At 22.1% G+C, this 24,728-nt stretch overlaps 9 protein-coding genes across 9 annotated transcripts; 6 read left to right on the forward strand and 3 right to left on the reverse strand.

Moving 5' to 3' along the window:
• Positions 1 to 396: 396 nt before the first annotated feature.
• Positions 397 to 1,708, forward strand: T551_01175 (proteasome regulatory particle lid subunit RPN7; the record flags this gene model as incomplete). Its single annotated transcript, XM_018373438.1, has 4 exons — positions 397 to 738; positions 784 to 1,149; positions 1,192 to 1,413; positions 1,460 to 1,708. The coding sequence occupies 4 exons, from the start codon at positions 397 to 399 to the stop codon at positions 1,706 to 1,708; spliced, it is 1,179 nt and encodes a 392-aa protein (XP_018230606.1).
• Positions 1,709 to 1,814: 106 nt separating this feature from the next.
• Positions 1,815 to 2,788, reverse strand: T551_01176 (uncharacterized protein; the record flags this gene model as incomplete). Its single annotated transcript, XM_018373439.1, has 4 exons — positions 1,815 to 1,954; positions 1,996 to 2,380; positions 2,426 to 2,536; positions 2,576 to 2,788. The coding sequence occupies 4 exons, from the start codon at positions 2,786 to 2,788 to the stop codon at positions 1,815 to 1,817; spliced, it is 849 nt and encodes a 282-aa protein (XP_018230607.1).
• A 139-nt stretch (positions 2,789 to 2,927) lies between these two features.
• On the forward strand, positions 2,928 to 4,498 carry T551_01177 (uncharacterized protein; the record flags this gene model as incomplete). The annotated part of the gene is made up of 4 exons (XM_018373440.1): positions 2,928 to 3,128; positions 3,173 to 3,326; positions 3,406 to 4,205; positions 4,247 to 4,498. 4 exons carry the CDS (start codon positions 2,928 to 2,930, stop codon positions 4,496 to 4,498), a joined length of 1,407 nt encoding a protein of 468 aa, XP_018230608.1.
• A 253-nt stretch (positions 4,499 to 4,751) lies between these two features.
• T551_01178 (uncharacterized protein) lies at positions 4,752 to 7,219 on the forward strand (the record flags this gene model as incomplete). Its single annotated transcript, XM_018373441.1, has 5 exons — positions 4,752 to 5,363; positions 5,410 to 6,241; positions 6,285 to 6,468; positions 6,517 to 6,785; positions 6,828 to 7,219. 5 exons carry the CDS (start codon positions 4,752 to 4,754, stop codon positions 7,217 to 7,219), a joined length of 2,289 nt encoding a protein of 762 aa, XP_018230609.1.
• A 297-nt stretch (positions 7,220 to 7,516) lies between these two features.
• On the reverse strand, positions 7,517 to 9,716 carry T551_01179 (uncharacterized protein; the record flags this gene model as incomplete). Its single annotated transcript, XM_018373442.1, has 4 exons — positions 7,517 to 9,275; positions 9,318 to 9,429; positions 9,475 to 9,649; positions 9,702 to 9,716. 4 exons carry the CDS (start codon positions 9,714 to 9,716, stop codon positions 7,517 to 7,519), a joined length of 2,061 nt encoding a protein of 686 aa, XP_018230610.1.
• Positions 9,717 to 10,638: 922 nt separating this feature from the next.
• T551_01180 (uncharacterized protein) lies at positions 10,639 to 14,313 on the forward strand (the record flags this gene model as incomplete). The annotated part of the gene is made up of 14 exons (XM_018373443.1): positions 10,639 to 11,430; positions 11,523 to 11,823; positions 11,868 to 12,102; positions 12,147 to 12,275; positions 12,319 to 12,555; positions 12,604 to 12,802; positions 12,850 to 12,912; positions 12,958 to 13,131; positions 13,177 to 13,215; positions 13,261 to 13,311; positions 13,351 to 13,839; positions 13,885 to 13,956; positions 13,998 to 14,132; positions 14,176 to 14,313. 14 exons carry the CDS (start codon positions 10,639 to 10,641, stop codon positions 14,311 to 14,313), a joined length of 3,054 nt encoding a protein of 1,017 aa, XP_018230611.1.
• A 322-nt stretch (positions 14,314 to 14,635) lies between these two features.
• On the reverse strand, positions 14,636 to 14,899 carry T551_01181 (ribosomal protein L33; the record flags this gene model as incomplete). The annotated part of the gene is made up of 3 exons (XM_018373444.1): positions 14,636 to 14,676; positions 14,721 to 14,827; positions 14,877 to 14,899. The coding sequence occupies 3 exons, from the start codon at positions 14,897 to 14,899 to the stop codon at positions 14,636 to 14,638; spliced, it is 171 nt and encodes a 56-aa protein (XP_018230612.1).
• Positions 14,900 to 15,089: 190 nt separating this feature from the next.
• T551_01182 (uncharacterized protein) lies at positions 15,090 to 16,041 on the forward strand (the record flags this gene model as incomplete). The annotated part of the gene is made up of 5 exons (XM_018373445.1): positions 15,090 to 15,182; positions 15,227 to 15,242; positions 15,286 to 15,445; positions 15,490 to 15,742; positions 15,790 to 16,041. The coding sequence occupies 5 exons, from the start codon at positions 15,090 to 15,092 to the stop codon at positions 16,039 to 16,041; spliced, it is 774 nt and encodes a 257-aa protein (XP_018230613.1).
• A 4,497-nt stretch (positions 16,042 to 20,538) lies between these two features.
• Positions 20,539 to 21,084, forward strand: T551_01183 (uncharacterized protein; the record flags this gene model as incomplete). Its single annotated transcript, XM_018373446.1, has 1 exon — positions 20,539 to 21,084. One exon carries the CDS (start codon positions 20,539 to 20,541, stop codon positions 21,082 to 21,084), a length of 546 nt encoding a protein of 181 aa, XP_018230614.1.
• Positions 21,085 to 24,728: the final 3,644 nt, after the last annotated feature.

The raw sequence follows: 24,728 nt of genomic DNA on the forward strand, positions 1-24,728 counted from the left end.
AAATATTTTTTTATATGTTTTTTTCGTTAAATTTTTGTAATATTTACAATTATACTTACAAATAATTTGAATTTTTAAATAACTGTTAAAATATTGAATTTCTAGAAAGTTTTTTAAAGACTTTTAAACTAAAATATTTTAAAAAAAATCGATAATAATGTTTTAATTATAATTTTTATTATTAAAATAAATATATTATTTACAATTTTTAAAAAATAATTTTTAAAGACTTAATTTCTAAATAAATATTTTAAATGTTTAATATTTAAAATGAATTTTAGTTTTTAATTATTTTAAAGAATATTAATATATTTCATATTTTGCATCGTTAACTTTTCTAAAAAACTAAAATTATAGAAAAAATCAGAAAAAACTATATATTTCTGAAAACTAAATATGAAAGAAATACAGATATCACCTGTTCCAGATTTACACCTTGCAGATTATATTTTTATACTTTTGAATGATAAACATTTAGAACGGCAAAAAGAAGCAATAGAATCATTATTAAGTGCAATTAAAGAAGGAAAACTTTCATTTTTATACCTCTATCTTCATGAACGTTTTAAAAATTTTCCTTTTGACATAGCAATTTACAATGATTTAAAAGCTGAAAATGATAAAGAATTAGAAAAATTTGATAATGAAATTAAAGAAATTCAAGAAATGGATGGTGACCAAAAAATAGCAGATATATTAAGAAGAAAAGCAGAGTTTTTTGCTCGTATCTGTGATAAAGTAAAATATTATTTGAATAATTGAATTACATTTTTATAATTTTAGGATCGAGCATTGGAATCATATCAAGAGGCATATAATAATAATACAGCTATAGGTTTTCAAATTGATATTTTATTTGGAATTATGAGAATTGCTTTATTTTTTTCTGATATTCCGCTTTTTATTCGTAATATGGATAAAGCAAAGAACCTTGTTGACAATGGAGCTGATTGGGATCGGAAGAATAGACTAAAAACATATATGGCGCTTCATTTTATGAATATACGGAACTTCAAGGAAGCGTCTCGTCTTTTTCTTGATAGCATAAGCACTTTTACTAGTACTGAGTTAATGGAATATGAAGATGTTGTAAAATATACAATAATAACAGGTTCTATTTCCTTAGAAAGAGTTGAATTTAAACAGAAGGTTTTCAGGTATTTCTTTTTTGATATTTTTAACTTTAAATAGATTGTAGATTCACCAGAACTACTTAGTGTTGTTATTACAGATAAATTATTCGTATCTTTAAAAAACATGGTTAATTCATTATACTATTGTAATTATGCACTTTTTTTTCGTGCGCTTGCAGAAGTAGAAGAAAATTATCTTAGAATCAATCGATATCTTTTTCTTCATGCTGATTATTATGTTCGGGAAATGAAAAGAAAATCATATGCTCAATTACTGGAGGTTCATAGTCAATTATTTTATATTAAATCATTTTGATTATTTTTAGAGTTACAAAGCACTATCTATCACTTCTATGGCATCTGCATTTGGCGTTTCTGCTGAATTTATTGATAAAGATTTGTCAAGATTTATTGCAAATAAGCAATTAAATTGCATTATTGATCGAGTAAATGGAATAATTGAAACTAATAGACCGGACAGCAAAAATGCACAATATCAATTATTAATAAAACAAGGTGATCACTTACTTAATAAACTTCAAAAATTCCAAGCAAGAATTATGGCTGGTATGTGAATTGTATATAGCTTCTTAATGTATATTATTTTCTAAAAAACCATAATTGTAACTAAAATTAAATAAAATTAATATTTTTAATATATGATATCATATATTAAAAATATTAAATATTTACATATGTGGATTCTTTTTTAGTTTTTTCAGATTCTTCAAAATCGCCTTCAAGTTCTTTAGTTATATTGACTCTTCTTTCCATTATTTTATCAGGAATTAATATGCTGTTGTCAATAATTTTATTACAGCCTTTTAATCATTAAAAAGTCTTTTATATAAACAATACTAACCTACTATAGGGCATATACATTTCCCATTATTACATTTAAGGATTTCTAAAATTGCATGTTTAGAAAAATAATGACCACATACACGTGATTTCATGGGTTCTTCGAGATATGTCATAGTAAGTGGACATTTTATATTTTGGTTTAAATAAGATATAATAATATCATCATCTTTTAGTAGATGAGTTTTTAGAAATAAAGAAAAAAAGATAATACCTTGAAAAAAAGATTCATTTTGTGACATTGGAATATTTTGATGATGAACATCCCATATACGTTGTTTAAAATCAATGTATTCATTTTTTTTAGAATATTTCTGGAGAAAATTAAGTGAATCATAATCATTTTTCTTTCTTTGATATAATTCCTGAAATTTTAGTTCTAAATTCTATATACAATTAATATAAAATAAAATATTAGCTTAATTGATTACATTATCATCTTTTTTATATTCTTTAGAAATTTCAGACAATATATCTTCTTGAAAATTAATATATTCCATACAATCAATTACACTTTTTAAAGCTTCTTCAAGTTTAGAAATCTTTAATCAATAAATAATTACATTAATAAAGAAAGTTACTTCTGTAGAATTAGATGCTCCTTCTGGTCCTATAAGATCTTCATTCAAAACAGCCGAATCTGTCAAAATACTACAACATTGAGTAATATAGTCTACAATTGGTGTATATTCAGAAAATAGTTTTTTAAACTTATGTAGATTTCTAGTATTTAAATTTAAAGACGTATTAATATTGGCTGAAGTATCTATAATCTCATCTTCTGTAGAATCCATAACAGTTATAATAATCAAATATAATTGATTTAGAATGAAAAATATATTACAATTTTAATTAAACGATTAGAGAAATATATTTGAAATAATTATTTTTATAAAGAATTTTTAATTAAATAAATAATATTTCTAGAAATACATGGTTCTTACAGAGTCTTCTATAAATCCTTCAATTCTTAAAGCACATTATGGAATTCGTGGTGAAATCTATATTAAAGCAGAAAAAATTAGAAAAAAGTTAGAGGAAGGTGTTGAAGATATTCCTTTCAGAGATATTATTTGTGCAAATATTGGGAATCCTCAAAAATTTGATCATAAACCTATTACTTTTTTTCGTCAAGTAAGAAAATTTAATTATAAAATTATATCTATATGTATTTATAGGTATTAAGCTTAGTAGAATACCCAGATCTTTTAGAGAAGCATAATATTGAAAATACAAAAAAACTTTTCCCAAAAGATGCTATAAATAGAGCAAAGATTTTATTAAATAATATTGAAAAAGTTGGGGCATATAGTGCTAGTCAAGGAGTTGAAAGTATTAGAAAAAATGTTGCTAAATTTATTGAAGTTACCTAATTATTTTTTCAATATGTTTTAATTGCTTATATTTTTAGACCGTGATGGTCATCCTTCATCTCCTGATGATATTTTTCTTACAGCAGGAGCAAGTTCTGCTGCAATGCTTATATTGCAGATGCTTATTTCACATAACAATATTGGAATTATGGTACCTATTCCGCAATATCCACTCTATAGTGCAGTAATTTCTCTGTTTAATGGAAAACCTGTGTTGTATTATTTAGAAGAAGATAATAATTGGTCTATGGATATTATCTCTATAGAAAATGCATTTGAAGAAGCAGAAAAAAACAAAATTCAAGTTAAGGCTATTGTTGTTATTAATCCAGGGAATCCAACTGGTGCATGTTTAACTAGAGATATTATAGAGAGTATTGTAAAATTTTCTGAAAAACGAGATTTACTTATAATTGCTGATGAAGTTTACCAAGAAAATATATATGATGATGACTTAAAATTTATTTCATTCAAAAAGGTTTTACGAGATTTACAGTTACAATATCCTGGTAGATACAATGTTCAGTTAGTGAGTTTGCATTCAGTCAGTAAAGGAACTATAGGTGAATGTGGCATCAGAGGTGGTTATCTTGAATTAACTGGGTTTGATGACTTTGTGAAATTTCAACTTTATAAGCTTGTATCAATTAGTCTTTGTCCACCTGTACCTGGACAAATTATGGTAGACCTTATGGTTAATCCTCCTAAGAAAAATGATGAAAGTTATAAAATTTATAAAAAAGAAATGAATTATATAAAAGAAGTTCTCAAAGAACGTGCAAAAAGACTTAAGAAAGCATTTGATGAAATGGAAGGTGTTGAGTGTCGAAAAGTTCAAGTAAATATATTTTATTTTTTATTTTGGAACTAATGAAACAGGGTTCAATGTATTTATTCCCTCGAATAGATATCCCTAAAAAAGCAATTTTAGAAGCAAGAAGTTTAAATAAATCGCCTGACGAATTTTACTGTATAAAACTTTTAGAAACTACTGGTGTCTGTGTTGTTCCAGGTAGTAGTTTCGGTCAAGTTCAAGGTACATATCATTTTAGAACTACTTTTCTTTCTGATGGAAACATTGATGAAAGGCTAATGTATTTTCATAAGCAATTTATAGATCAATATCGTTAAGATTATAAATTAGTGTTTTTATAATATTTTTTAAATTTATATTGAATTATGTATTTAATAATATTTAATTTTAGTTCAAAGTTTTTTAAGTATAATTTAAATTTATTATATATGCTATGATTATTTAGAATTATATTCTTTTCTATTTATATATTTATAATAATAAATTATTTTATACTAAGAAATACTAAATATTAACAGTTATCGCAGAATAATAGAAATTTTGTAAAATAAAATATTTTAAAAAGAATATATGAATCAAGATTTTTCATATAAATTTTTAGATTCTGAAAATAAACAACCAAATAATGTATTAAATACAGCCAAAGATCAAAAAAACATTTTTATTTTTTCTCGACCAACATCAATTTATGTACCAAAAACATCTATAGATAACTCTAGTTATTTAAAAAATTCAAAAGGATATATAAAATCTCAAACATCTCTTTCACCTTTACCAGTAAATTCAGCTAATTGGAAGAAAAAGTTGGTTTCTCAAATAAAAACGTCACCGTCTGATGCAGTTTCTATTGAGGTTCCTCATAATTCATTACCATCATGGGTCAAAACACAAAGTAAAGCAGGATCTAAGAAAGATTTAGGTTTTGAAAAAAATTCTGTCAATTCTTTTAGGAAACTACCAACATCTACTTGTATTGATCATGTAAAAATTCAGGATTCTATCAAAAAATTATTAGAAAGCACTTTTTGTGATTATGAAGATAAAGAAACAGATACAGATACTGGTTATGTTCTAGGTTTAAAAGTTCGACTTCTTAAACATCAAATAAATGGCCTTCGATGGCTTCAAAAAAGAGAAGATCAAGGCTCTAATGAAGAGAAAGGAGGGATTCTTGCTGATGATGTAAAAAGCTTTAAGAATTATATGAAGATTGTAACTGGTAGTTTAGATGGGACTAGGGAAAACTGTACAAACTATAGCTCTTATTGTTTCTAGAAAACGTCCGAAATGTTTCCAAAATGTTTATTCTAAAAGTACACTTGTAGTAGCGCCTTTGTCTATTATACGACAATGGGAATCTGAAATCATTAATAAAACAAATCTTTCTGTTTTAGTATATCATGGTAATGAAAGAAATAAACATTCTAAAGACTTAGAATTGTATGATGTAGTTATAACTACATATCATATTCTTATTTCAGAAATGAAAGATATAGACACAAAAAAATTATCAGATAATTCCTGTAATTCTGATTCTAGGGTTTTTAAAATATCATGGTGGAGATTAATTTTAGATGAAGCTCAAATTATTAAAAATAAAAATTCTAAAACAGCAATTTCCGTATGCTCTCTTAAAGGTTGTAATCGTTGGTGCCTTACAGGAACACCAATTCAGAATTCTATTGAAGAATTGTATTCATTGTTTAAGTTTTTACGAATTAAACCATTAAATGATTTTTCCGTTTGGAAGGAGCAAATAAGTAAAACAATATCTCAAGGAAATGATGAAATTTCTTTAAAAAAACTTAAAATTATACTTAATGCTGTAATGATACGACGAACAAAAGCTGTTCTTCAACAAAATAATAATAACAAAGCATTGCTATGTTTACCAGAACGAGTTATTAAACATGAAATGATTGAATTAAATAAATATGAGCGTGATTTTTATAATAAACTTGAATTGTATACTGATAAAAGTCTTTCTAAATTTGTTGGAAATGAAATTAAAGGAGAAAATTATACTAATATACTTTGTCTTTTATTGAGACTTAGACAAGGTTAGTGAATTATATAAAAATATTATACTGATTTTTTTGAAAGCATGTAATCATTTTGAATTAGTTACAAGAAACTTAAGATTAGATAAAGATGCCATTGATATTTCTAATAATAGTTCTTTATCTGATATTAATGATCATGTAAATGATATGGTTTCATTATTTGATGATTTAAAATTAAAAAATGAGAAAAATAAAAAATTTAAATGTGATATTTGTTTTGAAGAGTAAGTCATAAATATAATACAATTTTTATTGTTAATAATATAATTAAGATTTCATTTACAAAACAATGACTTAAAAGAAAATAAATGTGAAAAATGTTTAAAGATATTTGTAAAAAACTTACCTGAAAATCAAAATTTAGAAAATAAATTAAAAGGTCCTATTGTTAGTTCAAAAATTAAAAAAATGATGGAGATTCTACAATTCAAAGATAATAATTCTGGAACCGATCATAAAACAATTGTGTTTTCTCAATTTACATCTATGTTAGATTTAATTGAACCATTTTTAAAAGCAGAAAATATAAAGTTTGTGAGATGTAATTTATTTGTGTTTTAGATTCTTTTTTAAAAATTTTTAGATGATGGTTCAATGCCACACTATTTAAGAGAAAATGTTCTTAAGAAGTTACATGATTATCAAGATATAGAAGTATTACTTTGTTCTCTAAAATCTGGAGCATTAGGACTTAATCTTACAGTAGCAAATAGAGTAATTTTATTAGATATATGGTGGAATCCTGCTGTTGAGGAGCAGGCTATTGATCGTGTTTATCGTATTGGTCAAACAAAGAATGTAATAGTTCATAAAATAATCACTAAAAATACAGTCGAAGAGAGAATATTAATGTTACAAGAAAAAAAGAAAGCACTTGTAAAAGAAACACTGAATGATGAAAAGCATACATCATTATTTAATATTAATAAACTTACTCTTAAAGATATACTGTTCCTTTTTAATCATAAGAATTAAGCTATTTGAATGTATAAAAATATTTAAATTTAATATTGTGATTTAGAAACATATTTGTTTTTCACGAAATAGTATTTGATGATTCTTAAATTTATTTAATTTTATTGTTTAAACTATATAATTTAATTTTATTACAATAATTTTTAATAAATATTAAATAAAAAATCTTTACATATAGGATGGCATCATGCATATATTTATAACTTAATTAATTCTTATTTTTAATTTTTTATTGTTTCTTGTTTGATATAAATATATTAATTTATTTTATGTGTTTTATTTTTAGCTTTCAAAAGCTTATATTTCTTTAATTTCTTTATTTTTATCTAAGTCTTTATGCATAGATTTCATTTGATTATTTTTTTCATTAGTTTGATCCTTAATTTGATCTTTAGTTTGCTCAATTTTACTGCTTGCAGAATCCTTCAAGGTATTATTACGTCCTCGAGAAGATTTTAATCTTGAACGAGAACTACGTCTATGTATTCCACGACCAACGCTATCTGTTTCTGAAATAGTGCTTTTTTGGAAATTAGATGCTAGTCCTTGATTATTTCTTGAGGATTTGAAATTGTTGCTTAAATCTGCTTCAGTTATCTTTAGACCAGGCTTAGAAATTGTTTTTTTTTTTGCTGCGTTCATGTTATCTTTTGAAGCAAAAAATACAAAAGCATATTTAAATGACGAGTTTCCTTTAGAACTTCGAATAGATATATTTATAATGGAATTTACCACATCTCCACTAAAGATAGAATATGCTTCTTCTTTAGTTGAACAAGGAGAAATAAATAAAGCATGTTTAGAAAGTTGAGATTTATCTAATTCTTTATCTATACTTTCTTTTTTATTCCGATTTTCTGATATTTTTGATGTTTCTGATACTACATTTGTATTTTTTTGTGTATTGCGAGAGTTTAAAGACGTTGAATTTGTAGATGGAGGATCAACATGAGGCGATGAATGCGTTGGCTTTTTGATTCGTGATGTTGAAGGCTCTTTAAGCTCTTCTTGAACTGAACCAGTATTAAGTTGTTGAGTATGTGTAGTAGTAGATTGATCATGTATTTGCATAGGTTGGCAAGAAGTCTGTTCAGTCATATTGGCTTGTAAGATGTTTTTCCGATACGAAAAATTAAATCCTTGGGCTCTTGTTTCTGCACTTATACGACCCTCAGAAATAGATAAAGTTACCCACCCATATGTAGCATCAGGAAGATTAAAATTCCATGTATTTTTAAATGCTGAATCAACTTTTTCTCCATTTTGAAAGGATGTTTCATTTTTTAACATATCTTCTTGAGGCATAGATTCTACAAGATTGATTACAGAATACAAATGATCCTTTTGAATATCTTTTACAAGTAACTCTACTTCATCTTTTACAGTTTCCCAAACATCCATAAATTGTGCTCTAGATGTTGCTAGCTTCTGAAGATAATGCGCTGTTGATGGTGTTACGCTAAAATCATTATAACTGGAACCATAACGAAAATGTAGACCAGCAGAAATAGTAAAATCTGCCTTAAGAGCAAGTGATATTTGCTTAAGTAGTCCTTCTCTACCAGGAGAATGGTGTGTTACAAAAATCCTAACTTCAGAACTATCCCATACTCTATCAGCAGTATGTAAAAGTTCTCCCATTTGCAGCACTGTAGACCACATTGTTCCTTGTCCACCCGCTATTGTTGTTCTACCTTCGCCATTATCAAATAACTTGTGCATTATTATTGCACCACCTAGACCAAATAGTCTCAGTTTAATATCTCCTACATTAAGACATTTTGAGGAATGTTCATCAATAATATGTAAATTCTTTATCATATATTCACCACTACGAAACTTTTCAAGTACATGTACATCTTCACACGACCCCCAAATAGTATACACTGGAACTAAAAGCTCTTTTACTCCTGATAAAAATAATGATAATTCGGAAATAATAAGTTCAGAACGAGAAATAGTATTACGAATAGATTCAATAGAATTGTTTGTAGTGAATTTGGAACGATAATAAGGCTTAATTAAAGGCGAATATTGAACAATATGTCTTAATGTCCTTTTACTATTAGGACTAAAAAATATGAAAAAAGATATATACCGTTCGCTCATTCTATCTAGACTACTATTATCGTGAAATCCAAAATCACCCGTATGAATAATATATTGAGCATTAACTTTTTTAGAAAGTTCATTCAAAAAAGATATATTCCCTAAAATTTAAAAACTTATTTTTTTAGAATTTCTTAATAACTTACCCCTTATATCTGCTACACAAAGAATTCTTGTACAATTTTCTAACACAAGAATATGTGAATCAGATGAAGAGTTGTGATTACCATTTAATTTCTGCGATATTTTTGCCTCTATTTTTTGTTTTAAAATTGATCGAGGCTTGTTTGTCGTATTCAAAATTTCAGACTGTGAAGATGCCTACAAAAAAATTGTTAATATTTAAAAAATGTATTTTATCATATGTGTATACTACAGTAATAGCCATTGGTTTTAAAGAAACTTAATTAATATAAAATTATTAAGCTATTTTCTGAAATTTAAAATTTAAATTGTACGATGAAAAAATTGGTCGTAAGTCATTCATATATATATCGATTCATTAATGTTTCAAATAAAAAGATATGATAATAAATATACTTATATTATATTTCAGTAATATTAAAGATTTTTATATAATTTTTAAATTTTATTTAAAATTATGATAGACTGGTACAGTATTAAATAAGCATAAATAATTATTTTTAAAAAACATGATACAAAATTTATAATTTAAGATTAATTATGGATTAAAATGTTATTCAACATATAAATATATTGTAATAGATTAATTTTTGCTTATAGAATTGAAATTCAAGTTGTTGAGATTATATGTTTTTTGATTTTGAAATATTTTAAATATTTGTAATTTATTTAGAAAAGAAATATTAAAATTCATAGTTTATATTTAAAAATTAAGATTTTTGAAAAAATAAAAATTGTTAAAATTTGATTTAATAAAATTAATATATAAATTAGATTCATTTTATTCAAATTGTTTTTTTGTTATTTGACTTATTATTATAAAAAGTTTTAAAGATAATTTTATTTTGAAATTAGTAAAAAAATCAATTCCAAATGTCTTATAGAAATGTTTAATATTTATTCAACTTTTTGAAAATATATATTAAATACATTTTTTTATATTATTTTTTATTTAGACCTTTAAACGTTAACTAAAATGATTTCTTAAACATGAATCATTCGTTTTTGATATTATCGACATTAATATTATTTTTAAATTGATTATTTTTTAAGAATTAAGTAAAAATAAACAAAAATAAGTGATTACTAAAACAAAATGATGTGAAAACATTTTAATATTATTATATTTGAACGCATTTAGATGGAATATTATGCTATATAGAACTATGATGGATTTACAAGAGACTATTGAAGCATATAAACGATCTGAATTGAATCAAAATGACACATCTTTAAAAAAAGAACATGAATCAATTCCAAAAAGTCCTATTTTTTTAAAAAAAGTACCTTTAAATTCAATATATACAAAGACGTTACAGAATGATTCATCGATTAAAGCAGGATCAAATTCTTTAAATGATGATAATTTTAAACAAAGAACTCTTCCATTTAGCTTATCTGGTATAGTGAAAAAACACAATTATCTAAATAGTTTATCTAACTACGAAGATATTTCTAAACAAGAAGATCTTATGTACAATAAAACAATATTAAAAGAGAAAAATAGCAAAAAAATTCCAGAAAATAATTTTGAAGTTTGCATTCATGAAAAAACTCCTTCTAAGTTTTTGAATTTCACTAATCATTTACATAATTCTCCTCTTTTACAAGGAAATGTTGCAATGGAATCTCAGTTGTCAATATCTAAAAATCCATGGAGGAATAAATTATCAGGTTTTTCACCTCCTACAAAACGTAAAAATATGGCTATAGAGTCTTCTGAAAATGGTGATTCTATAGTTTTTACTGGTACTGAAAATTCACTTGTCGATTCTACAGACATATTTTCTAATACTAAAAAACAAAAAATATTACAACCAAATTTTAATCAACTAAATATTCCTTTAGCTAATATAGGAAATATTTCTAAAGATTCTTCAAAATTTAACCAAAAAAAAATAAATGTTTCAGATCAAAATAATGGAGGAGTAGGTTTACTTTTTTCTGGTCTAGAAAAGGTTCGTCGAGAAAGGGAAGAATTAGAAAAAGAACTTAATATTAAGGCAATATTTAACTGATATTATAGTTTATTATTTATTGATAGTTGTAGAATGCTGAATTATTGCACACAAATTCTCAGCTTTTATCTATAAAGCAAAAAACGAAAGATGTAAAATCCAAATTTTTTGGATTTCAAAAGTTTTTAGACGGATTAGGTCGAGATCATAATTCTCTTCATAAAGAAATTATAAAATGGTCAAATGAAATAAAATCATTTCAAACAGATATTATAAAATCACGCGAAAGTTTACAAGGAATTATACATCAATGCGAGGTTTTAACTCGTCAAGGAAAACTAAATTCTAAAGTTCATAAACAACTTGGTGAAGTAAAAGAGGAGTTAGTAAAACGTATATTCTTTTAAAAACTCATTACTATAACTAATGTTAATTAGAGAATATGTATCGCAAAAGTCTTCAAGAAAAAAATTTTAAAGATGCTACCCTTCTAGCTGAAGAACGAGATAAGGTTCGGTTTCTAGAAAATCAATTAATAAGTGAAAGAAAAGAAAAAGATAATCAATATAATAAATTTTTAAAAGAACATGAATTTTTTGAAAGATTATTGCAAAATTTTTATGAAGAAACTCAGAAAAATGAAAATACTTTAAAAAACATTTTTACACGATGGTATGAATATATTCATAATGATTATTGCATTTTATTTTTATTAGGTCTGATGAAGTAAAAACAATGGAACATAACATTTTACATGAAATTAGTCTGAATTTTCATGCTGGATCAAATATTTTTGATCCTTTTTTGAAAGAAATTCGAGAAAAATGGCAAAAATATTCAAAAGAGTAAGCTTATCAATTTTAATTAATCATAATTTTTATTTTTAAGATCTCTTTCTATCTATTCTGATATTAAAAACTTTCATTCAAATATTCTTTCTTCTAATAACAAACGTATTGAGGATTTGGAAAATAATATAAAGCAAGCAAATATAATAATAAAAGAAAAAGAAGAATACGAATCTGTTAAAAAAACAGATGATTTTGTTCAATTAGCTAAATCGTTTCAATTAGAAATAGAAGGGTTGAAAATACATCTTGAAAAATTTAAAACAGATTTTGAAAAGTATTAAATAATCTATAAAATCTTAAATTTATTTTAATTGTTTTAAAGGCCATTTCATTTAAATAATAATAATAATAATGAAAACTATTTAGATAAATTTCAAAATATTAAAGAGATTTCTGAAAAATTAAAGATTACTGAAAAAAATCATGAACAATTGTCTAATGAAAATATTAAACTTCAAAATATTATTAAAGATATGAAACAGGAATTAAAAGTATCTAAGGATGAATGTGATTCTTTAAAGGTTATTACTCTCTATTTATAACATATTCTTTTATTAATATTTTATAGAGCAAAATGATAAATTTAGAAAACTCAAATTCTCTGTTTATGGATCTTTCTAATAATAATGAAGTTTGTTTTTTTTTTTTTTGATTAGCTTAATTTAATAATTTGAAGCTTAAAAAACAATATGAAAAAGAAATTGCTGATTACGAGAGGCGTGTTCTAAAGTTAAAAGAAACCGAACAGGCGAAGTTTGATAATATAATAAAATCTAAAGATAATAAAATTAATAAATTGGAAAAAGAAATTTTACTTTTAAAATCTTTAAATAATGATAAAAATAATATAGTAAGAATTATATAATATTACTATTTTCTAACAGAATATTTTTAGGATGATAAATTGTCTTATAAGGAGAAATTAATTTGTATGGTTAGATATAAATATCTCTTGAAAAAAGTATATAATAAAAATTAGGTTGGATTGGAAAAAGCAGAATTAATTGAAAAAATTGCAGATCAAGATAATGTACAAAGAACTTAAATTTTATTTTTTTAATAATTTTAGACAATAAATTCATTGAAATTCGAAATAACAAAATTGCTTAAGAATAATTTTTCTGATGATATTAATAAAGACTCGCAAAAAATTCGAATTTCTCACTCAAGTAATAGGATAATTCATCAAACTCCTGGAAAATCAAATAATCCATCTAAAATAAATATTAATACTCCTATTCATTTAGTATCTCAAATAATATCTCCTCCTAGTGAAAATAAAATAAAAAGAGTACATTCTAGTTCTTTAGAATACGTAAATAATGAAAATAAAATCAATTCCAGACTTACAAAAAATATTGAAAATTGTTTAAGAGATGAAACTGTTGCTGGTAATCTAGAGTCTTTGAATGATGATCTTGTTTCCGCTTTTATTGAAGTACCTAAAAAATTATTAAACTCACCTAGTCAGGAAGATCACTCATTATTGGAAAAAATTGATTCTCCTTTAGTCTTTTTTGATAATACTGCTAATACTCAACACAAAAGTCTTGGCTCTGTATGTATTTATTATATATATATGTATATTTATTTTATTTGTTAGGCACAATTAGTTTCACAATCTCTAGTGTCTTCAGGAAAAGATAACAAGAAAAGTATTATAAATAATAATAATGTAAATATTAGTAAAATTATGATATATATTTGACTTTTTAGGTTTACAAAAATTATAAAGATGAAAACATTGAAACTATTACTCCCGAACATTTATCTCTAGATGCTAATAGTTCAAAGAATATAGAAAATGGATTAAGGAAGAAGAATCAAGATAAACAGAAAATTTCAAAAAAAGTGTTTTTTTTTTTATTTTTATATATTTTTAATTTATAAATAGGCACAAAATGAATATTCTAATAATGATACTAATTTTTGGCTTACTGCACAATTAGGAAATTCAACAGACCAAAAAAGCTATTCAACTAGAAGCATTACTAACACATATAAGAAAAAAAAAAATGGTAAATATTTATAACGAGGTTTTCTATATTTGAATGGTTCTTGCATTTATTCTAAATTATTTAATACTGCAATTATAACAAGATACAACATTAACCTACTTAATTTTGCGAAAATGAGTTGTTTAAACCTAATAATATTTTATTTCTAACATGTTAAAGCATTTTATTATTGTTTATATATTAATTTAAATATTAAACTAGTTTAGTTAAACACCATTTTATTAATATTAATAATAATTGTTGTTTGTTTTGTCTTTACATATTTAAAAAAATCTGTTAAGATTAAAAATTTAAATTGTAAAGTTTATAAATAATTTATAATTTTTCATAGATTAGTCATTTGATTTTAGTCTCCTCAAATAATACTCTTTTTCTTACTGTCAAAAATCAGTATATAAATATTTATTAAAAGCAAAATAACCTCTAGGATCAAATTTAATAAGAGATAGTTTTGGAGATGTTCGAGGACGAGAAATAGTGTAAAACCATCCAGTACCAGCAGTAGACAATAGTTTTATAAGAATTGTTCTATTATTTCTTTTACAATGACATTTAATGTTATAATGTATATAATAACCTGGATTTATGTTTTTTTGCCATGATTTAGACAATTTAAAAAAATTACGATTAAAACTGTTTAATTTTTGATATATTTATAAGATTAGAATAATGAGTTGATTTTTTTATAAATAATAAATAATTATTTCATAGTTTAAACCTTTTCTAAAATGTGTTTTTATTTAATTTTTAAATTTCGTACTTTGATTAAAAAAAACTACAAAGATTTCAAATGAAATTTCATCGAAAATATGCTTTATTTGGAAGCATTTTTTTTCTTATGGGGCCAATGGCTATGGTATTGATGAATATTCATCATCAAAAGGTAATTTATTATTATTAATGCTATTATATCTAATCAATATTGAGATCGTAGATTTGCTTGGTATTTTATTTTATTCTTTTTAATATTTTTTAATTTTATTTAGCACCAACTGCTGATAGAATACAAAAAATTAATGGAGGTTTTTTAATATTTGCTATTATTTTAATCTTTTGTTCATTTCCTCCAATGTTTGGACGTGAAATTGCAACAATTTTGATTGGATTTGTATATGGATATGTTGGATTTATAATAGTATTGATATCGTATATTTTTATATTTTATTATATATTTTCTTAATATAAAATAGCTTTATTATTGGGGAAACATTAGTATTTCTATCTTTTCGTCACTTTTGTCATGCACAAGCTATACAATTTCGAAATAAATATAGGAGTAGTTATGGAGTTTTTGTTAAAATTATAGAAGAGAAAAAAATTAGTATGATGTTTTTAATATCTTTAAGTGCTATACCTTCGCATTTTTCAACGCCTCTATTTGCAACTATTAATTCAATTTCGTATTACTCTTGGTTATTGGTCGCTATACCATGTTCTGTTAAGGTATTAATTCATTATTTATCTAAAATACATTCTTGAATAATTATTAGCATGTTATTCCTGTATATGTTGGCATTTTATTTAGACGTAATCAAACTTCTATAGCTTCAACAATCATTTTAATTTTTTCAATTATAATTACAGTAATTTTTTTCACATTAATATACTTAAGATATCAAGATATAAAAAGAAATGTAATCTTTCTTAATCCAGTTTCAGATGAATTATCTCAAAATAAGTATTTTGATTTTTCTAATTCTTTCGAATATGAAAATTTAGATTTAGAGAGTTTTAGAGACTGAAATATATTTTAAATTTTTAATAGTTGATTTAAAAATATTTATTCTTTATAATATATTTGTATTGATAACATAATTAAAATAATATATAAAATGAAGATTAAAAATTGCTATATTAAATTACTTTATATTATGACAATTGGTTTCATTTTAATTAAAAGGTTTTAATTAATATTTTATGATAGATGAGAATTTTGAAAAAATAATATAAACTCTAAAAAATAAAAAAATAATTTACCCTAAAATAACATTGAGTTAGAAATTATAATCCATTTTAAGTATTTTTAAAAGATCTAATCATAAAAATTAATTATTTAATTTATAATTTATAATTATTAGAATTATTTTAAAATTTTTTTAATTATTGTTTTTAATATAAAATTTTATATTTTTATAAATAATTTGAAATCCTTTTATTTTAAAACTACCTTAAAAAAAAATTATAAAAATATAAAATTAATAATTTAATTTTTTTATAGAACTTGAAATTTTAATATTTATTATTTTTTTCAATTGTAAAAAAGACAATGAAAAAATTTTTAAAATATTATAAGCTATTTTTATGTTCTTTTAAAATAAAAAAAAAAATATATAACTATTAAAATAAAGAATATGAACTGTTCCTTTCTAATATCTAAATATAATTTCTAGAACTAATTGTTCATTGTTGATTTTGGAAATAATAATTTGTATTATAACTTATTTAAAAATTTAATATTTAAGATATAACCTAATCTATATCATTAATTAACGTTTTATATTTATTAATAAAAGAATATTATTAAAATTAATTATTAATTTTTATTTATAATTGATAAGATTTAATAATTAATTTAAAAATACAAAAATAGATATTAAGATTTAATTAATGTATTAAATATTATTCTTTTTCTAAAGAATCTAGTATTGTCTTAAACTTTGGAATAATCTAATCTGATGAATATTTAATATAATAAATTTTTAATTTTTTTATAATTTATTATTTTGATTAAATATTTTGAAAACTAAAGTATAATTTTTAATAAAACTTCAAAGATAAAAAATTAAAATCTTTAATATATATATATAATTATAAAAACTTATTTAATATTATTGAATTTAAGAATGATATTAAAAATTTGTTGTTAGTTTAAATGTTTTATAATTATGATCATATTTTTTAAAGATTTAGCTTTTATATAAGTGTTAAAAGTTTATAGTATAAATAAAATAATTTTCACTTAATATTCAAGATACACAAAAATATTAAAATTATAAAAAACTATACTTTATAATCTTATTATTTATAAATTTTAAATATTTAAATTATTATGTTATAAATAATTAAAAGTATTTCAACATACTAATGAATTCCTTTAATTTCTATTTTATCTTTATTTCTAAATAAATTGAATATGAAGCATTATCTATTTAATTATATATAAAAAAGGTAATAAAATTCTTTTACTCTTTTAATATATACTTTTTTGATATATAAATTTTGTTTTTATTAAATATTAAATAAAAGTTAGAAATTTTAAAAATCATTTAAAAATTAAAAGTGTAATTGAAATGTTCTTATCTAAAAATTATAAATAATAAAGTAATTTATATAAATATAAAACTTATATTTTATAAACATAATCTTAATAAATAGTTTCATAAATAAAATTATTAATAAAGAAAAAATATTTTGAAAAAAATCTGCTTAAATTTTAATTCTCTATAATAAAAAGTATGTTGAATTGTTTGATTAATAAAAAAAAATATTAAAAATATAAATTTTATATTTAAAATTTTTCATAAGTAATTTAAAGTTAAAAAATAATATTAACACAAAATTGTAAGAAGATACTTGATAAATATTACGCTTGATAATCTCTGAAAATAAACACTAAAAACATTTAAAAAATCTTATTAAATAAAAATATAATCTATAGAATTATATTGAAGCAGTTTAAAAATTTAAAATGAAATTAACTCAAGATAAAAATATGTATAAATTTGAAAAAATGTCAAATAAATAAATTTAGAAAAGAAATAAAAATTATAAAAATATATATTTTCAAATTACGTAAAATATGGTTTAAATAGTAAAACAAATAATTGAAAAATCATAAAAATTGGAGAAAATTTAAAAATCTACATAAAATTATTGTACTCAACAATCTCTTAGAGTCAAATAAAAATATTAGACTTAATGTATAAAAAACGATCCAAATAAAAAAAGGTATTCAAAAAAGTTAAAATATTTTTATAAACCATATTATTTTAAACAAAAGAATTATTAAAAAATTATACTTGATCTTCAAAACCAAATACTTTAAAAATAAACATTTTAAAATAAATAAAAAAATAAATATCTTAAGAACTATTGAAATAAATTAAAATACAGTAAAACAATATTTATTTATTATATTTATTATATTTATTATATTTTATCAATTAGTTTATAAGAATAATTTTCGATACCATTCTCCTTTTGTTTACATTTTTAAATCAATAATATAATTTAAAAGAGTTCTTCCGCTTTTCTTTTTACTTATGCTATTATTTAAAAGTGAATATTTTCTAATTTCAATTATTATAAAAAGTGTTTTCTCAAAGAATGAAGATGTTTTAAATAACTTTAATCTTCCCTTCGTATAATTTTGACTTATTAGATCTTATTAATAACTATTCTCCACTATATAATGAAGATCCATTGCTTTCTCGTATATATGAAAATAAATAGTGTTATTCCTTTATACATCAAGAATTTGTAAAAATAGAATTTGAAAATTTATAGTACAATTGCAAAGATGATTTTTATTATTTAATTGTTATATTAGGTCCAAATCAAATACATTATACATGTGAAAAAGATTTAATAAAGTAGTGTACTTCTACGGAAAGCATGAATCAAATGCTTCTTGAAATTTGTCAAAATCCTGAAGATGTATGTAGTGCTCTATTCAATAAAATAATGACCAGAGTAAAAAAAACAGCAAGTAAAATTTCCAATAAGAAAATAAATGAATAGAATCAATGTATCAAATTACGAATAAAATGTTCTAGAGAGATATTCTCCATACTATTTTAATGAAAAATGTTTTAAATTAAAGAACAGTTATTAATAAGAGAAATGTTATGCAAATAATAAAACAAATTCTTTTTGATTTTTTGAAAAGAACCGCGAGTAATTTAAACGCTCGCTTAAAAGTATTCTAAGAGATGTATTTATCATTTAGTCAATGATGCCTTGATTTTTTTGAATTATGTATTAGTGGTGATACTATTTGTGAAGAATTTACTGAAAAATCTAAAAAAGAATGTCTAAGTTTTTAAAGTTAATTTTTTTTAGGATAAAAAAAAATATCAGAAGAAAATTGCATAAATTAAAGAAATGTTATTATTTTGTTTCAGATTGTTCATAACTTTATTTTGCTTGTCAGTTATTTTGATTAAATTGTACAAAGAATGGTTTTTTTTATATTACAGAACATTATAACTTTGATCTTTTTAAAAATCCATCTTATACAAACGGAAGAAATACTTATTATGCCTATGATGTATTATATAATTTAAGTGTTCATATTATTAAAATAAAAACTCTTATAGACATAACGATTATAGACTTTTTAATTAAAAAAGTTACTGGAACATCAAATTATAGAAAAATGCTAAATGCAAAATGCTCAATAATATTTTAGAATACGCCCTAAGTATGTGTGCTAGAAATCATTATAATATATATAAAATATGCATAAACATATATTATGAGATTAAGACATACTCCTGTCCTTTTTTAAATAAACTCAGAAAAGTTAATGATTTTTGATAGTATTTATATTATTCTCTTTCAAAAACACAGTATTTAGAATACCTACCAATATGATATTTTATTAATATTTACTTATTGAATGAATTATAATATTTGCAAAAATATATGAGTTATCTGTTATCATATTAATTTAGAAGTAGCAGCTGATAATGCTTTAATAAGAAAATTATGCAGGGAAATTAAACTAAAAGAAAACATAGATGGTTAATACATAATAGAGCTATAAGTAGCTGCAAAAAGATTCTTTTCAAAAAATCTAAAAATTTCATGTAGAGTTATCATGTCTATACAAATATCTGCATTTAGATGAAACATGAAAAATTTAACAAATTATATTATGGGAAAATCTAAAAAATTCAATTATCAAGTATAAAAAACAATTATAAATTCTAAATATAATATATATAATAGAATGAGAGAAAGATATACTGAATTAGCATCATACTTTAATTATACATCAGAACTCTATATTATGCTTTACACTTTATAACGATCTAGATATATTGGGAAAACTGATATTAAATATACTTGAGAAAAAAAGTTCAGATTTGCAAAATAAAACTGTTTATCTTAATTATCTTACTAAGTATTGTCTAGACAATCCAGATCAATTATAGATAATAAGGAAAATTCATGTAAACACATGTTAGAGGAAGTATCAAGACATTATAAACGATTATTGAATTATTTATAATATTATGGATTTCCCAGTAATTCTTCAGCTCACATCGCTTATCATAATTCTTACTATTGTTAAATGTTTAAAAAAATGTTTTAGTTTGAATTATATATGTCTTCAAGCTGAAAAGAAATGTGATAATATTTCAATTCAAAAAGATATCTTTAATACTTTAGTCAGTACTCTTAGCGAAGAATTATATACTTTTAATAAACATAAAAAAAGTTTAACTAAAAATTGCGAAAATTATACTAGAGTAATCTCAAATAAAGTCTGTTCTAGCATAAATAATGTTTATAAAAAATTGAAACAGTATTTACGAAAAATCTGTGAGTTTTCATTAACGCTTTTCAAGTTTTTGTTTACCAATTTTAATTCTACCTTTGAAGGTCAAAAATTATTATTATGCTCATTTATAAAGTTTTATAATACAATTGGCACTAGAATTTCTTATGGATGTTATGAATCTACTCTTAAGTGTGGCATACTAGAACTGTTAATATTTTTAACACCACTACCACCACCATTACCACCACCAGCACCAGAACCAGAGTTAGAACCTTAATCAACAACTGTGTCCTCAGAGGACGAACCAACTACACACAATTCGGGTTGTTCATATACAGAAGTTGTAACTGTAACATCAAAACCTGCTAATACAGATGACTCTGAAGCAGAGGATAAAGATTACGGACTTCGGGTTGAAGGATTTCAGAGCAGGAATCATTTGTCTTATCATGAGAATAACAGCAAGAGTTTGAATAATTGTTTAAGATATAAAACGCATTTCTTTATATATATTTTGCTATAATAAATCTTAATATTAATGTTTCTAAAAATAATTCTCGTTTATAAAAATATAATCTATAAAAGTAATAAATTTGTATAAAAATAATTAACAATGAATTCGCGGAATTATTAACTTGTAATAATTTCTAATAATAGATTAAATCAATAGACTATAGTTTTCTACCCGTCTGATTTAGTAACAAATTATGGATTTTACAATAAATTTTTTATTTTTTACATTAACCAAAATATAAAAATATAAAAATAATTTCAAAGAAAATATATTCATTTGATTATTTTAAAGAATTTAATACATTTTTTAAAATCAAATTTATTTTTACAATTTTTTTTTAAAATTATTCTTTTTAAATAATTTCTTTTAAAAATTATTAAGTAGCTAAAAAAAGATATACTCAACACTTTTAAACACAATTTATAACAAAAACATACCTTAAAAAATATAGTACTACAATTTTTCTTTAGATTACAAAAGAATAATTAAAAGGTTATCTAAAATTTTAAATTAACTATAAAATCAGAACCTAAAGAAAATAATAAAAATATAATTATAAAACAAAATTTTAATTCTAATAAAGGATTTAAAAAATATTAAAAAAGCAAAAAAAGCTTCCAGAAAATATAAAAGGATAATTCGAAAATTAAATAAGATAAACCTGAAATCCAAGAAAATATAAAAAAACAATACTAAAAAAACTAAATTATTTTAAAAAATAAATATTATAGAAATCTAATCAAAATAATTTAAAAATACTTCAGAAAATTTAAAAAATCAAAATAAATATAAATTTAAAAATAATTTTTTGAAAGCTAAACAATAAATTAATTATACAAAATATATTTTTTCTAAATAAAGCTCAACAATTTTCTTAAAAATATTGCTTTACTTTTATATACTAAATTATAATCATACTCTCAAGCTTAAAAAATTTAAAAAAAATGTTTAAAAAATACAGTTTTAAAAAATACAGTTTTTCGAATATAATAATATTCAATTAAAAAACAATTACTAGAGAAATATAACTGAAATTCGAATACTAAAAATTCATACTGCTATAACGCTGCTTTTAATAAGCTAAGAAAGTATATCTAGTAAAAAATGCGAATATTTTAAAAATCAAAAAAATTTAAAAAATCTATAAAATATTAACATAATAATAAAAAAATAAGAATGTGTGGTATTAGACATTTGAATATAAAAGAGCATTACTTCGCAAGAAAAGATATCAAAAATACGTTTAATTAAAAGATAAATAAAAACCATTAACACCTAAACAAATTATAAAAGATAAGAAATAAAAGCAATAACTGGAATTAATTTTATTTGGAAAAAAATAATTCAAAAAATTCCAAAAAAAATAATAAGAGATTTAGAAATAATATATTATACCAAAAACTTAGTACATTAACTAATAATTACCACAAAGTGATTTATATTGTTTATTTTATTCTCTAATATCATTTAAAACAAACCTAAAAATACTAAAAATTAGTAAAAAAGTGCAAATAATCAAAGAGTAAATAATCAAAGAGTAAATACAATGAACTATTCGTTTTATATATTTACTAAAAATAACTATATAGTATATTCGAAAACAATATTTGGTTGAATAAAATATAGTCTGTTTTAAACTATACATTTTTTAGAAAAATCTAAAATTACAAACAAAATATAAGACTTAAGAAAATATAATATAAGTTTTTGGAACTATATAATAATTATGTAATATAACCAAACAAAACAACCTTTATTTTAAATTCCAATAAACTGAAACATATTTTAAAATTATATAAATACTATTTAGTTCTTTAAAAAACTGTGCTATATATTTGAATAAAAAATAGAAATTGCCTAAAAGGAATAATTGTTTTATTCTTCTGTGCATTTTAAAAGAAATGTCATTTACAAAAGAAAATTGACTTCAAAAAAGAATATTTAGCTAAAAAATGTGCAAAATATTGAACTATCTATGCATAATACTGAAGTTGTTAGAAATAAATCCTTAAGAAAATACTAACAAAGAAAAACGACAATAATATAGATAAAGCAAGAAATACGAAAGGAGAAAGAAAAATACACGACAATTTACACAACAAACACATGAGTTACATATAGATCAATATGTATCAACACTTTTGCAATAAATATGCAATTACATTAACTGTAATGTTAATATTGATAAGGCTTTAAATCTACGCAAGATATACAAGACAACCAAATAATATAAAACAAAATAGAAAATCGAAAGTGGATGAATGAAATCCAATAAAAGAAGTAGTAATAGTAGCAGTTATTTCGGTTATGATCTAAAAAGATCAATGGATGAAAAAGATTAAAAAAGGGCACGTATAATTTAAAAGAAACGAACAAGCAAAATAGCGGAAAAGATTAGAAAATAAAATAAAGAGTAATATCTTTTCATTAATTTACAACAGATTTCTCTATAATTCATGTTTTCTTATCAGTCTGTTTATCGCTACTTTTATAATCCACTAATAAATTTACTTCTCTATTTACTCCACAGTTACCCCATATTATTGCGGGGCTTACTCAGACGCAATTTCAAAGGCATATCGGACACCCTCATACTTGTAAGAGATCACAATTTTTTCATTTTTAGTAATTCTTTTAATATCATATTTAAGATAAAATAAAATAATACAATATAAAACAACAAATCTAAAGAATAAACAAAAATAAAAGAGTAATTTTCCATAAATATAACCATTTATAAGAATTTAAAGATAAATTAAATTTTAACAAATTTGCTAAAACGATAAACGAAAAATAAAATAATTGAAATTAAAAAATATAAAAAACACATAAAATACATAAAAATGATATTATTATTTGAAATAAAATACAGTTTAAATTATATTTAATGTCGTATTTTTCATACTATAATTTTTGTAAAAAATCAAATTTTTTTATATTTTTATAAAAATATTGTAACTAATTAGGAAACTAAATTAAAGATAATAATTTAACATTCAATAATTTGTATTTTTATTCTAAAATCTGAAACCAAATTTAATAATATTAATACTAAATTCATAATGGAGACAACTAAAGTATATCATCTTTCTAAATGAAGGCTTTTGTCTTTGTGATCTTTGTGATTTTAAGCACAATATCATATGCTTTTTCGAAAGGTATTAATACTTATGGTATTTTTATTTTTTTTCGTTTTTTTTTTTAATTTTTATCTTTTAGAATCAAAAGAAAACTTAAATTTATTTACTTCAAAAAAATTAGGAGTTATGGCCCATCAGTACATTCTGAATCAACTGATTCCTTATCAAAACACTTACTATCTTCATCTGCATGGTTTATGGTTTTAGGTGATGATGTTTCTATGTATAGTCTTATCTTAGATGATTCTATCACAACTGAAGAAAAAA

This window comes from Pneumocystis jirovecii (genome assembly GCF_001477535.1).
Source record: "Pneumocystis jirovecii RU7 chromosome Unknown supercont1.4, whole genome shotgun sequence".
In the NCBI taxonomy this organism is placed as follows: domain Eukaryota; kingdom Fungi; phylum Ascomycota; class Pneumocystomycetes; order Pneumocystales; family Pneumocystaceae; genus Pneumocystis; species Pneumocystis jirovecii.